Source organism: Schistocerca serialis, chromosome 6, assembly GCF_023864345.2.
Source record: "Schistocerca serialis cubense isolate TAMUIC-IGC-003099 chromosome 6, iqSchSeri2.2, whole genome shotgun sequence".
Taxonomy (NCBI): Eukaryota; Metazoa; Arthropoda; class Insecta; order Orthoptera; family Acrididae; genus Schistocerca; species Schistocerca serialis.
Window position 1 is genome coordinate 192,425,299 of NC_064643.1, and position 15,538 is coordinate 192,440,836.

The 15,538-nt window shown below is 44.1% G+C and overlaps 1 protein-coding gene across 1 annotated transcript in view; it reads right to left on the minus strand.

Annotated features, from left to right (window-relative positions):
* LOC126484743 (lachesin-like) overlaps positions 1–15,538 on the minus strand; it is a 530,047-nt gene that overhangs the window by 61,916 nt on the left and 452,593 nt on the right. Inside the window, exon 4 of the mRNA XM_050108338.1 lies at positions 12,267–12,459. Within this exon, the coding sequence (XP_049964295.1) occupies positions 12,267–12,459 (193 nt within the window). The remainder of the gene's footprint in view (positions 1–12,266; positions 12,460–15,538) is intronic.

Below are 15,538 nucleotides of genomic sequence, written 5' to 3' on the forward strand. Positions count from 1 at the left end.
GCTTTTTAGTGAGAAAGTGTCAATAGACTATAGGAAAATATTTTTCGCCTTTCTACATCAACTGCAATTACAGCGGCAATGCCTTAACCCCGATTTACCTGAGTTGCTGCCCATGACCAAGAAAGGTTTCCAACAATCTACAGACATGTAATAGCCATTGAAATGTTTGAGAAGTAGTTTTACAAGTTTCAGTTGGTGCTATGACGTAAAAAGGAAATTTATTTTGTACGTGATTTGGGGTGTGAAGCCAGCGTGGAATCACAACGACGGTATTTGCCAAAATAATTGATAATTTTTCAGTTTTTTATAGAAAAGATTATTGTTTGTCAGTCTTACATCGTTAACCTGAAATAAAGGCGATTTCAGGAGATGTAACACACCGATATCTTCTTCCCACGTATAGAATGTATTTTCTTTTGCGCGTGATAACTGGAAATCTTTGAAAATAAAATAAAGTTGTTGATGAGAATTTTGGAAAAAGAGCAGGTCTGAAAACTAATTTCAAAGTAAAAATACATTGGATTAATAAATGAGAAAGTGTTGGAACAGGAAGTCTCAGTCGATATCAGATTTATCAATTATTCCTAAAGATTTTTATTCTCAGACGATGAACAGATACTTCTATTAATGCAGATTAATATGGTTTCGAATAAATATTTTCATTCGCTATTCACGAATAGCGAATACAGTTTGTTACCTGTATTCGTTATACGCCAGTCGAATAAATTTTGCCCAACTCTGGTGGTAAGGGAAGCGCGTGATGCATGCGCACACTGCAAGTACCCAGCCTGTGTGCAAGTGATCTGAGCTGTTGACACCCGCGTGAGCGTGGGCAAGTGCTCGCTCTGCCGTGTCGCACCCAGGCCATGCGCCTGCAGGTCTCTCAGAGTCTTCTCTCACGTACCGTGGAGTAGAGGGGAACTAGCGAGCAGTGTGTGGCTACTCCAGCAGCTGTGGTGATACGTTCTTCCCTCTTTAATCGCCCTGGCGTGAAGTCACGTGTATAGATGTTGATGGAACAAATTCCTATCACCCTGAAAAGTGCAGGAGAGTGGAGTTATATACTTGCTCAGCTGTGTGATGGTGTGGTTATTCATTTGCAAGAATGTATCGGCTAGAGTTCCTACCTTCTACCACATGTAGTTAGTCCGTTTACTGTTGTATGGACTCGCAAGCTGACGTCTGCGTGGCTTCACTTTGGGTGTGCGCGCTTTGTCAATCTGCTATCTGGTCTTCGCATATTGGTTTTGGATGTTTTCAGGCTATTTCCGCAATGGTATGTTGTTGGCGGTTAGGGGCATTTGCTTTTTCTTATACCACGCCATCCTCGGAAGGGATTTGTTATTAATAGTTGTCGGTCTGATGGTTTGCATTGGTGAGAACTTGTGCTGCTGGTTGTTTTAGACACCAGCTCTAGGGAAATTGGTTCTGGCTCGCTTGCGAGTGTTTCCATAGTGACGCGTTGTTGCTAATTTGGAACGCTTACGTTTCTGTTGTGTGTAGAACCTGTGGAAGATCAGTGACCGATAGTGCATTTGTCTGATACTTTGCACCACCATCTCTCCACTGACGCCCTCGAGTAGTGTAATTGAATGAATTCTTGTACTGGTCTCATATATCAGTGAGTACACCATTCGTGTAGTGAGTATAATCATGTGGAAGGAAATGTGCGGGGAGTTAGGTACTGTACAGCATGCTTCTGGAAGTAAAAGTGTTTTTGAGTTGTTACTCCCAGTTACCACCTGGTTTGTTAACCCACTTATGAACTGTGAAAGTACCGTGTAACATTGTTACGTACTATTAGGAGACCTTTAGTGTTCGTTTCCTACTGCAGGCATCGACAAGCTGACCGTAGAGTTCTTTTTTTGGTGAATTTGGTGAACGAAAGTGTTCTCAGTCAGTCGTGAATCACGTCTTGAGTAGTTCGCTTTGCCTTGTTTATGAATGTTTGCACAACTGAATTGTGGCTGGTGTTTTGGGACGCTTAGGTTTTTTATGCTCTCATACGCATTCGAAAAGGAGGATCAGTTACTAATAATTTTTCTGTCAGGAGTTTGGAAGTAAAATTGTGTTCACAGATTTTTGAGTTGGTGCAATCCGACTGAAGTGCTGTAACGATTCCTTCCGGCAGTGATTGCGTGATACAATTATAGCGTTCAGTGTTGGGGGAGACGAATTTTGGACGTTATTCAGAGAAACAGACCAGCAAACCTCGCTTGTGTACTGTGTCGAATTCTGGGTAGTTGTAGGTGAATGTCATTACCATAATTACGACCGACTGAGCCGCTGCTGTTTGATTGTCCACTCGTTCGCGTCAGTCCATGTCACGACTGTCCGAGGAGGTGTGGCTCGCAAAAGCCGTGTCCAAATTAGCATCGAGTTTAGTTGTAAGTGAGAATGAACTTTTATTAATTTTGCTAGCCTTTTTTGTGAGCTTTACTTAATTTTATTAGCTGTGTTTATTAAACGGGTTTTGATTGCGCGCACGTCCGCATATCCAATTTAAGTTGTTGGTTTCTGATGATCATGGTATCGCTGGTGTTGATTACTTTCAGGTGGGTGTAAGGAATGACGTACAACAAAGGTGTCCACTTTGGTCAATGGCTGTCCTGAGATGTTAACTAATTCTGCAGCGGGAGATGTTCTATCAGCGATAAATCAGAATCGGGGAGCTGACTATCAGCAAGGATACCACCGCATACTGTGTCCTGCTGTCAGTCTGGATTAGGCTAGTGGCCTTCTAGGTACATGGCTGTCTCGGTTGTAAACTGATATCCTAGATTAAGCTACGGCTAGTTCCATTTAGCCTAAGTGGGTTATCACACGACAGCTGAGTGATATTGTATGATAAAAGGCTACTACCTTAGTTGTGACTGACGCTATTGTCATTAAAACTAACAAAATCGAATGAACCCTCTAAATTAAGAACTAGCTCAGGGTTAGCTTAGTGAGCGGCCACTAGTGTGTCTTTTAATAAGTAGTAACTATTTTTACTAGCCGGCCACAGGATAACGTCTGAGATACGTAGTTAACTACTTTTGCTGTCGATGTGGTTTCTCATTAGTAATCTGTGGTGACCGTTGAACTTGCGTGTTTATCAATGTCACTAAGTAACTGTATCTGTATGAAGTGGTACACACGGCTTATGAGCATTTTAGTGATTACCAAACATACAATAGCGATTGAAAGAGCGTTTTTCCCATATCGTTTAATTTTCATTGGGATTAGAGTTTTATTTTCTTGAATTATTGGTTAAATGGTGATTACCGAATGGATTTTCGCTTAAGTTGTAGGTGATTGATTAAGGGAATGTTTTTATTTTGTGTGTATGTAATGTTGCCATCCAGCTGTACTGTTAGGTAGACTGAGAAGTATTATAAAATGTTCAGTAGATCTGATTCGTTATTCAGCTCTCTGTTCCAAAATAGGAGACCTTCTGCTGTCTATTCGTTTACCATTCTAAGCAACTGAAACGTTCGCACCGTCTTTCCTAGCGAAGCTACGCTAATCGACCTGGTTCAAAGAGTCGCTATCATATAAAACTTCAATAATTTTAATTATATGTCAGATCATAACGGAGAGAGCGTGCAGCGTCCCATAGCCAATCCGATCTACGTCCGTGACAGACTGACGACAGGATATCGGGCGAAGATAACGCTATTTTTTACCTCGAGGCTGTTCAAATATTGCAGTAAGCATTACACTTGACATCTCGCCGAAGGCGCCGAGGGACCATGTCAGTGGAATACGAGGAAACACTCCGATACGCGTGATGAAAGAATACCGAGTGGAATTTAAAACGACAACAAAACACTGAGGCGATCGCGTGTCGAGGGAATGAGAAGGAATGTTCCAGGTAGATAATGAAGAGGACGGTGTGCATCTTGAATCAATTAAGAACGAAATGAGAGGTCAATCAACGATAGATTAGGTGTCAGCAGTCAGTTTGAGAATCGAGCACCCAGAGGGCAGTGACGCTCCGCAGCAGCGTCTGATGAGCAATAGATATTCAGCTACGAGAAAACCGAGACTGATTGTGGTGGACTCACGTCAGCTGCAAGCTAAGTAGCGTTTTACAGTTGTTATAGTAGTACTGCTGAACAGAGGCTGCCTGCTTCTGTTCCGAGGAGCTGGAATAGTCAGTGAATTGCGGGGAAATGTCACTGCTATCCAGCTGCTTATCTGGGTGGTAACGTGCTCGCCTCCCATGCAAGTGGGACCAGGTTCGATTCCCTGATGAGTTGGAGATTTTCTCCGCTAGGGGACTGGGTGTTGTTCTTATCATCATTTCATCCTCATCATCGGCGCGATAGTTTCCCAACGTGGCGTCGACTGAAATAAGACTTGCACTTGGCGGCCGAACTTCGCGCATGGAGCCTCCAGGCCAACAATGTCATATGGTCATTTCCATTTCTCCATGTCACTGCTTGGTTCTCGTCTCTTGATGTTAGGTCAAGTGCCCTTGACTACAAGTGAATTAGTTCGAAGTACTGCTGACTGTTTAGTTATACCAAGTGTCAGACCGAATGACACTGCAAGCACTTATCTGTGATAGATACTTTCGATAATTACCAGAAAGGATATCTAACATTCTGGTAAAGACTTTTGCTCCTTCATCGCACTAAACAAATGTATTTGTTAGAAAAATGAATTGATTAAAGAAACAGTAACAACTTCCTACTTCAGCGAACCATTCCTGCCAACTCTATGTGAGTTACCAACCTTTTGGAACTGAATCCCCTACAACCACTGACAGTGACAAATGAAAAAAAATGAAACTGAATCCACACTGTCGTTGACCTCCCGACTGCACCACGGAAACTTTGGTGCAGTAAACCCGTGTTGAGACGCGACCAAGTTCTGACGTTTGGAGTCGCTTTAATCTGAAGATGGCGTTTGTTCCAAATTCGACTCAGATCCCGAAGAGGAGAAACGGCTTGTTTATGAGACCTGAAAAAATAAAATAAAAACTAAAGAAATGTGGTATCAGGGCAACCGTTATCAGTCGGAAAAGAAAACCAAACTTTCTTTTCCCCAATCATCTCTCCTGGATCAAGACTTCAAAGGTTGATGAAACACAACAACGAATTGGCTTACTACTATCACTATCATCAGATAACTACCACATAAAGCAACACACTATACGCTACCAAATTACTAGTGCACACCATGAAGATGACGTGCTACAGACGCGAAAGTTAACCGACAGGAAGAAGATGAAGTGATATGCAAATAATTAGTTTTTCAGAGCATTCACACAAGGTTGGCGCCCGTGACAACATCTACAACGTGCTGACATGAGGAAAGTTTCCAACCGATTTCTCATACACAAACAGCAGTTGACTGGCGTTGCCTGGTGAAACATTGTGATGCCTCGTGTAAGGAGGAGAAATGCGTACCACCACGTTTCCGACGTTGATAAAGGTCGGATTGTAACCTATCGCGATTACGGTTTATAGTATCGCGACATTGCTGCTCGCGTTGGTCGAGATCCAATGACTGTTAGCAGAATATGGACTCGGTGGGTTCAGGAGTATAACACGGAACGCCATGCTGGATCCCCACGGCCTCGTATCAATAGCAGTCGAGATGACAGGCATCTTATCCGCATGGCTGTAGCGGATCGTGCAGCCACGCCTCGATCCCTGAATCAACAGATGGGGATGTTTGCAAGACAACAACCATCTGCACGAACAGTTCGACGACGTTGGCAGCAGCATGGACAATCAGCTCGGAGACCATGGCTGCGGTTACCCTTGACGCTGCATCACAGACAGGAGCGCCTGCGATGGTGTACTGAACGACGAAACTGCGTGCACGAGTGGCAAAACGTCGTTCTATCGGATGAATCCAAGTTCTGTTTACAGCATCATGATGGTCGCATCCGTGTTTGGCGACATCGCGGTGAACGCACATTGGAATCGTATATTCGTCATCGCCATACTGGCGTATCACCCCGCATGATGGTATGGGGTGCCACTGGTTACACGTATCGGTCACCTCTTGTTCGCATTGACGCCACTTTGAACAGTGGACGTTACATTTCAGATGTGTTGCGACACGTGGCTCTACCCTTCATTCGATCCCTGCGAAACCTTACATTTCAGGAGGATAAAGCACGACCGCATGTTGCACGTCCTGTACGGGCCTTTCTGGATACAGAAAATGTTCGACTTCTGCCCTGGCCACCACATTCTCCAGATCTCTCACCGATTGAAAACGTCTGGTCAATGGTGGCCGAGCAACTGGCTCGTCACAATATGCCAGTCACTACTCTTGATGAACAGTGGCATCGTGTTGAAGCCGCGTGGGCAGCTGTACCTATACACGCCATCCAAGCACTGTTTGACTCGATGCCCAGGCGTATCAAGGCCGTTATTACGGCCAGAAGTGGTTGTTCTGTGTACTGATTTCTCGGGATCTATGCACCCAAATTGTGTGAAAATGTAATCGCATGTGAGTTCTAGTATAATATATTTGTCCAATGAATACCAGTTTATCATCTGCATTTCTTCTTGGTGTAGGAATTCTAATGTCCAGTAGTGTATCTTAATAAATCCTAATATTATAATATAAACAATTAATTAATCACATAGAACAAGATGAAGCCTCAGCAGTTATGCTGACTGAGGAGTTTAAACAAAGTGTCTTTGGACTAATACAGTCACTCTTAGAGTGTGTGCTTAACAAAGGCAACTGCTCGCACACACAGCGCGCACACCCGCTCTTCCGTGTGCCATCGGTATACAAGAATAACTTGCCACATAACAATCATAGACTTCTGAGCAGATTTTATGGCTACCGAACATAGGCAATGCACCGTTCGCGTACCACACAGTGCACTGTATCTATCATGTAACGCCCGTGTGCAAAAACCGGCTGCAAAAGCTGGTAGTACTCCTCTTAAAGTGCAGAAAGGCACTTCTCCACCTCGACTGGGAGCGCTGTGCATCCCGTCGGGAAAAGTCACCAACCACTCCACCAGGCTGTTGTAGCCACACAGCGACCACGCCCTGTCCATCCCGCACTGAAGTCCGTCTTACAAACCCACAGCACACCAGACTCTCGAGGGCTCTCGCTCACGGCGGTACCCAGTACTCGCTCGTTTGTCTCCGTGCAGCGGCTGACTACAGACCTTTAAAGCCCAGCCTGTGATCTTGCAACGTAAATCACTTAAATATATTACCTAGACGAATGTATTCCAAAAATTTCATTACCCTACATTACTTATGTTTCGGTACAGCGATTTTTTCCCGTCCTTGTACTTCGAAAAGAAGATTGGATTTCAAAGGTCGAGGCTGAAGAGGAAAGCGCAAGTGTACTAGACTAAAGACGAAAAGAAGAACTGCAAGTGAGGAGACTACATTTAAATCATCGCAGAAAACGTGGAAGAAGAAACCGAAAATACATCAGAAGACAGAAGCAGTCACACTGAGAGAATGGAATTATATCTTGGTTTCTTCGGGAAGCAAACCGAGTTGATTCGTCGTACGTGAGACAGGAAAATACGGCGAGTTTTACCGTTCTGAAGATTGACTGCAAGTGTAGATCAGTTAATATTGTTATGTGCATTGAACTGTGAATTATGTTAAAAGAGGGCCGGCCGCGGTGGTCTAGTGGTTCTAGGCGCTCAGTCCGGAACCGCGCGACTGCTACGGTCGCAGGTTCGAATTCTGCCTCGGGCATGGATGTGTGTGGTGTCCTTAGGTTAGTTAGATTTAAGTAGTTCTGAGTTCTAGGGGACTGATGACCACAGATGTTAAGTCCCATAGTGCTCAGAGCCATTTATGTTAAAAGAGTGAACAGTGAGACGGCTAAGGCTGCGATCATATTGTTTGTGTTAAGTAAATAACAGGGCAATCTGCCATATAAAATCTAGTCATGCAGACATTATTGTTCAAAGTGTTAAACTTGTCGTACTTGTTTATAGATCAAAACTTTTCTAGTTTACTTAACCAAGGTACGAGACGTTGGAACAAACACTAGACATTTATTTGAATTTTTATCAGTTAGTTTTCTAACCTACGCGCCAGCCACCGCTATTTTTCTGTGGTCCAGTGGATTTGCAAAAGCAAGCAGCATTCCAACGGCAGCAAGCAACTTCCTCGGCTGCAGCGCGCCTCGCGGTGAGCCATATCTGAGATCCAACGATTACCATTCAGCCATCTTTTCGATGTTATATCACGTGGAATTAAATGTAGTGTTGGCAAACTGTTAAATGAAATTCAATAAAGACCAGGGAGCACTATTATCATGTCCTTAAGAAATAATCAATATTCCACGGCATATCAATTTATTTAACAGCAATATAATTCTCTATCATAGAATCTGCGATTGTACACAATAATCGCAACTGTATAAACATCTAAGCCTGTATAAGAATGATCTTATTAATAATTTTCTCAGCGCAATGAATACATTAATGAGCTGTAAAAGAAAAAGGTCGAGCATAATTTTGCTAAACATACAAGACTGAATTCAGGAATCAAAATGACATGCATAATCAAAGATTATACTTAATTGAGAGTTATGCTAACATTTCATTTTCTTTTTTCAGAAGTGTGGTCATACAACGTATCAAGTACCCCTCTATAAATATACAACTTAGTTCTTACTAATCTTTGCTCACTCATACGTGACCAATCCTTACGATAGTAATCATTTTGTTATTATTTTCGATCGTAATATGGTTCGGAAATACCGAATAAGTGAAACACGTCAATATATCACTTCTTTTACTTGCCCTTTCCATAACAGTTGCAACGAGTATAATTGAGACACTGATCCACGTATCTATTTACAACAGAAAACAGTTAACGTCTCTGTAATCAGCCTTAAAACAGGCCTTATGGTAAGTATGTGTATTTATATTTACTTATGTATACCTTTGTATATATTGCTTCGTAAGAGTGAAGGCGAGTGCATGGCTGTGTGGCCTTGCTCATCTCAGTCAGATATAAGAGGAAAGATAGCCACAGGGTGATTTGGAGGACTTATTTAGTCAGTTTTGGAGCATTCAGTATTAAGCCGAGTCTGTGAAAGGGGAGTGGTACTTCAATTTGATCAGGAATTGCTGTTGCGAGCACTTTGTGTACTAAGGTATTAAGAACGGATGATAACATAGTAAATATTGCTATCGGATCGTTATAGAGAGCATGGGGTGAGAGGATTGGGTTTGCAAATTTTTAACACTTATAGTAAGAGGCTTGGTTTTGCATAAGTTACATCTCCCTTAATTAAAATTTCGTACAATTATCTTAACCAATCCAGCATTCGTATTACCAGTGATGGATTAGGTTAGGAGGAAGAGTCATGAAGAAGTAAGTTCAGGCCGTGTTAGCAGGTCTCACAGTAGTTTAAGAACACGAGGAACACCAACGATTCTACCAAGCACATCTGGCCATCCAGGTCTATTTTTCCCTAGGAAAATAGCTGGTGTTTTATATTACAACCAGTCTCTTTAAAATGCTTAAAAACACTTATTCTTCTGAAATTTTCAAGAGATCTTGACATCAGAGGGCCTAACATGTACACTCCCACAAAGCACTATACCACAATCCAAGTATCTTTCTGCTCCCCTTATCTATAATCATAGATTGATCTGTCCAGTCCTCATTGTCTAAGTATTACCATTTTACATCTATTTGCTCGAAATGCAGAGGGCTTTAAATATATACTGTCAATGAACACAACGTAATCATAATTATTGCCCACATCTTCCTAACTGCCTCTAGTTGTTGCAGTATGCTCCACATTGAATCTACTCATCACTTTTTCACGAGTGCTAGCTTGCAACTGCATTCATAACATGAAGTCCCACACGTGTCTGGAATATTTACACCCACGAGCACCCCTTAAATCTGGTTGTGGGAGAACTTCAAGAAGTAAGTTACATGATACCGTGGCGAGCCAAACAATTTTCATGGACACAAAAACATGACATTATATTTTTACATAGTGATTAAATCTCTACGGACAACAGCAGGAACACACTGACAGTCGCTCAATTCCTCGATTATAGCAATTCGGTCCTTGGCTTGGCCGCGAAGCCATTCGATGACCGTTGAGAGAACGTCCTCATCGTTGAAAAATCTACTACCTGCCCCCCCCCCCTACCCCCAAGTTCTTTGATTTCCTGGACACTGTCGTCTGCGGTCGATCTCGATGATCTTACTTCCCGATAAGTATTACCCACGTCTGTGCGGTCTTGAACACATTCTTAACACCATTTCACTATGGTTGGAAGCTGCATTCGTCCAAATTTCATCAGAATTTCGTGGATAATCTGTGTGAAATTTATGACGTTTCGCCCAAAAGAATCATACTGACCCACGTACTACAACTTAAGAAAACGTTTCCAGTTGCCACGCCATTTCACTAACACACTGTTATGTAGCCATCATCCACAGTACAGCAGAACTGCGTCTGCAGGACACCCTCTCTTCTGACAAAGTGCTACTACTGTTGCATATTGATCGTAGCGTAGGACGACATGTGTAAATTAACTGTCTTAAGTCCCTAGGTACAATACATACAAAAAACAGATCCACTGCAGTGGACAGAGCTTCTCTCCAAGTTTTTAACCCACATCATATTCTCTAAACGGGCACTCTTTGCTTTGCGACCGATGTCAATATGCACAAGCAGTTCATTGAGATCCCTGCTGCCGATGGGAAGGCAGGAGAAGCAGCAGCAACTTGGCAATCGGTCCACTGGGTTACCTATTCGCAGGCGCGATCTAATCCGAGTGGATGATTTCTCTTCATGTTCTGGTACTCCTGCCTGCTAGTGGTGCAATCTGCAACTAAGATATGTCGTGTAAGACAACTCAAAACCTGGAGAGATTCTCTATCCATTGAGACCTCTGGTCTGTACATCTTCTAGTTTCATGCGGCAGCTTTCTGAAATGCTGAAGAGACTTACGAAAAACTCTGTATTTAACTTATTTCATACTGCGTACTTGGTGTTGTCTGGATATTCTACGTATTAGTCCATCTCCTCCTTGCCCCTCTCTCTGACCTCCTCCTCTCCCATTTCACTTTCACTACCGGCTCTCTCTATCTCCTCTCTCCTGCTCTCTTACGATCTGCTCCTCAACTCTCTCTCTGCCTGTCTCCTCCCCTTTCTCTGTACATTTGCTCCTCTCCCACCCCTCTCCCTCCATCTCCACTTTCTCCGTCCATTTCCCTGTCCTCTTCTCCACCACTCTCTTCTTCTGCTTCTCTCAGTCCATCTTTTGCTCTACCCCCTGTCCCTTTCCTTTCTCTGCTCTTCCTCCCCCTCTCTCTGTCCATCTCCCTCTCCTCTATGTCCATTTTCCCTTTCCCCTCTCTCTGCGATATTCCTCCTATTTTCTATCTCTGTCCATTTCCTTCTTCCCCTCTGTCCATCCAACTCTTCCACCTCCATCCCTCTCCACCTTATGATCCGCAACCGCATTGCAGCTTTCTGGATTTTAGCCCCACATTATTTCATTCCAAACAGTAAATAAAATGTGCACCAAGCTTGGTGGCGACCATGTCAGAGCCAATTACTATGGCAGGAGGGCGTTAGGGCATGACGTATGAGGAACAGTGCAACCCTCTAGGAGGAAAGCATGCATGCTGTAACTGTGGCTGCATGGTACAGCGCATATTACACCGCAGTCTCTGTAACAAATTATATAAATGGTCTCTGGCATGGAAACCATGCATTTCCAGATATAAGTTCATTAGACCATTTTTGTTCCGTATCGTTTTTCGATCGACCCCAGGACTTTGTACGCGATGGAAAAAAACCACCTTGTAGTTGGAAGCACCAGCTACCTAATGATTTGGTCCTTCTGCATGGAGAAATAACGTATCTGATAAGGAGATTGCTCGCGATGTCCAGGAAAAGCAGATTACAATTCTATTGTGACAAAGATTTTCACTTTTCCCGACGTATCAGTTGACAATTTCTGCCATTGAGTACAGTCACTGTGTATTTTATTGTTTTGAAAAATATTTGTAGTCTATCTAAAAGGCCATTATTCCTCTTTGTGGCCAGTTGGGGCCATCAACAACCTTGGTGAGATATGATTGCAAATATACCGTTTAAGCTTCAGATCAGTCAAAACCTGAACATAAAGATATGGTGACGTAAACACTTCCAAAATCAAGGCCTACAAAAGGAAAGATTGACATCACAGCTCGATACTGGTGAAACGCAGGTCTCCATTTTCCTTCATTTGCAGTAATCGGCAGTAGCTTTTAGCAGAAAAGCTGCCGCCATTGCCGCCGCCTTACCCCTGGTCTTGATGCCGGAGGGATCCTTGACGACCAGGTCGGCGCTGTCCTCGCGCCGCCACTGCACGTGCGGAGCGGGGTGCCCACGTGCGCGGCACGTCAGCCTCACCGTGCCGCCCTCGGGCACCACCATGTCCCCGGATGTGTCCTCCGCGATGAAGTCCGGCGGCACCACCACGTGCAGAGTGCCCATCTGCAAAGAGACATCAAACTGCTTCTCTAGACACACTCACGCGAAGGCCTTCTGATCTACTTTCAAACCTATCAAACTATTCTACTAATGTCATCTCGTAGAATCGGGTGTACTGCCTGTGGTCCGATATTTCGACGTCGTAACTCGGCGTCTTCATCGGGTGTTCCCTGAGACTGGTTCACGAGCTGACCTTGTCCCATATTTATGCCTGGGCGGTGAGTGGCAATCCCTATGCCGTCCACGCCCACTGTGGCCATTTCTAGCCGTGGTATCAATCTGTAGGAGCTCCATCTTCGGTCCGCGCCCGTTGCGGCTCTCTTCTGAGGTAGCGGACATCCCAAGGCGTTCCGTATTGGGTCCGCGCCCGATAGGCGCGATCCCAGCACTATCATGGCTCTGTTGAAGTTCCTTTTGCTGTCCGCGATTGAAGATGGAGCGTCTAGAGATTCATACCACCGCCATAAATGGCCACAGTGGGCGCGGACGGCATAGGGAGCGCCACACACCGCCCAGGCATAAATATGGGACAAGGTCAGCTCGTCAACCAGTCTCAGGGAACACCTGATGAAGACGCCGAGTTACGACGTCGAAATATCGTATTGGAAAGACGGGGACCACCGGCAGTACACCCGATTCTACGAGATGATAAGAAATCGCCAGGAAAGTCTTAGAAATTATTTTCTACTAATGATGACAGAAATCCTGCATGTTCACATACCAAATTGTCTGCCTTGACGCGACGTCACCAAAATGACGGAAATGAGCCAGTCACAGAAATCCAATATACAATAACGGAAAAAGAGCCGCAACACCACAAAGTAATTAACGTAGAATAACGAAATTTCCGGCCTACAACTGCCAAGATAACATATGTCAGTGATCAACATTGCAAGATAACAGGTTAATGTAAACGCGAGATAACTCAAAGCAAATGTGAACTCCTGCTACGTTAATAACAGTTGTAACGATCAGAATGTTGAATTCAAGCATGTAAACGAGCACGCATCGTGTTCTACAGTTGCCAGACCTCGGTTTGTGAGAAGGAGTTCCATACCTCTTATACTTTCTCGGTCAATACAGGGGTGGTTATGCTGTTTGTGGATGATGATGAGCTTGTCGTCCGATGATGTCCCGTATGTCTTCGATTGGAGACAGATCTGGTGATCGAGCAGGCCGAAGCAACACGTCGACACTCTGCACTGTACGTTGCGCTTCAACAGCGCTGTATGGGCGAGCATTATCCTGTTGCGAAACAATCACTGGAATGCTGTTTATGAATGACAGCACAACAGGTGGAATCACCAGACTGGCGCACAAATTCACAGTCAAGAGGCGTGAGATAGCCACGAGTGTGCTCCTGCTGCCGTACGAAATCACACCCCAAACCATAATTCCCGGTTTAGGTCTAGCGTGTCTAGCACGCAGACAGATGGGTTGCCAGCCCTCAACCAGCTTCCTTCTAACCAACACAGGGCCATCACTGGCACCGAAGCAGAATCAGCTTTCATTAGAAAACCCAAAGCTCTCCACTCTGACCAACGGGCTCTCACTTGACATCATTGAAGTCGCAAAGGGCGGCGATTTGGGATCAGTGCAATGAACGCCACTGGGCGCCGGCTCGGTGTTGTCTTTCCAGTAACGGATTTGTAACAGTTGGTTGTGTCACTGTGGCGCAACTCCTGCTGTAGATACAGTACGATTGCCAGAGCTATACGCCGAAACAGGCGGTCTTCCCTCTTGGTAGAGCCACGTTGCTGTCCGCAGCCCGGTATTCTAGCGACCGCAGGTTATGCTAGCCATCGCTGCCAGAAATCATATACATTGGTTGCATCTCTGTCAAATCTTTCTGCAGTTTCACAGAAGGAAAATGCAGAAGAAACATCCGGCTTCTCGTAACTCTATTAAACGACTTCATTCAGATTCATTGAGGATAATGGAGTCTTTGTTGCCTTAAGGGCATTCTTAGCTAACGAGAACTCACCAAATCCAATTTCAAAGTTAACAACCGCTCTCGATGGTTATAGTGTATATTTAAAGCAAACCTGATATGCATCCTCATAGTGACACTACTAGCGCCACTCTTATGTAGTGGCGCGAAATAAGAATAGCTATCATCTTTCAGATGTAGAAACACGCCTACCACTATCCTTCTTGATGTTGCGATTTGTTTTCCGTCATTGTATTTAAAATACTCATCATAGCACTATCTCTGGTGATTTCGCCAGTTCCTGACGACACTGCCACCTTTCAACATAATCTAGAGTCTGGAAATGTGCAGATCACTGCGAACCACGAATCTTGTTGAGGCGGGATGTCTTGCTTGCCTTAACGATACAGATATCCTTATCATAGGTGAGTGACAGTAGAGGCGTGTCTGTTGAGAGGCAAGACAAACTTTTCCATCCTGAAGTGTGGCAGCAGCCTTTCCAGTAGTTGCAGGGGCGTCAATCTGAATGATAGACTGATATGGCCTTGTGTTAGCAGCTAACGTTTCCTGGCTGTGCTGGTAATGGAAACGGGTGAAAGAAATGGCAGACCCTGGAGTTTTACTGTATGCTTCGTTGCTGACGGGAATCGTAAATAAAATAATCCGGAGATATAATAATCCCCGATTCAAATCTCCGGGCTAGATTCCTCAGGAAGATTTCGTCATCAGGAAGAACAAAAAAGGCGTTCTAGAGGTCGGAGCACGGAACTTTTGATAGCTCTGATAGTTAGGTTAGAGAGTTTAAAAATGGAAAATGATAGGGTGAAGTTAGATGTAGTGGTAATTAGTGGAGTTTGGTGGCAGGATGAACAGGACTTTTGGTCAGGTAAGTACACTGTTATAAACACTAAATCAAATAGGGGTAATGCAGTAGTACACCTGCTAATGAATAAGAAAACAGTAATGTTGGTAGGCTATTACGATCAGCGTAGTGAACACATTATCTTAGCCAAGATCGACACGAAGCCAACACTCTCCACATTCGCGCAAGTATATACGCCAACTAGTTGCGCAGCTGATGAAGATTCTGAATGAATGTATCATCAGATAACAGAAATTCTTCAGATAATGAAGAGGGAGGAAACTTTAACA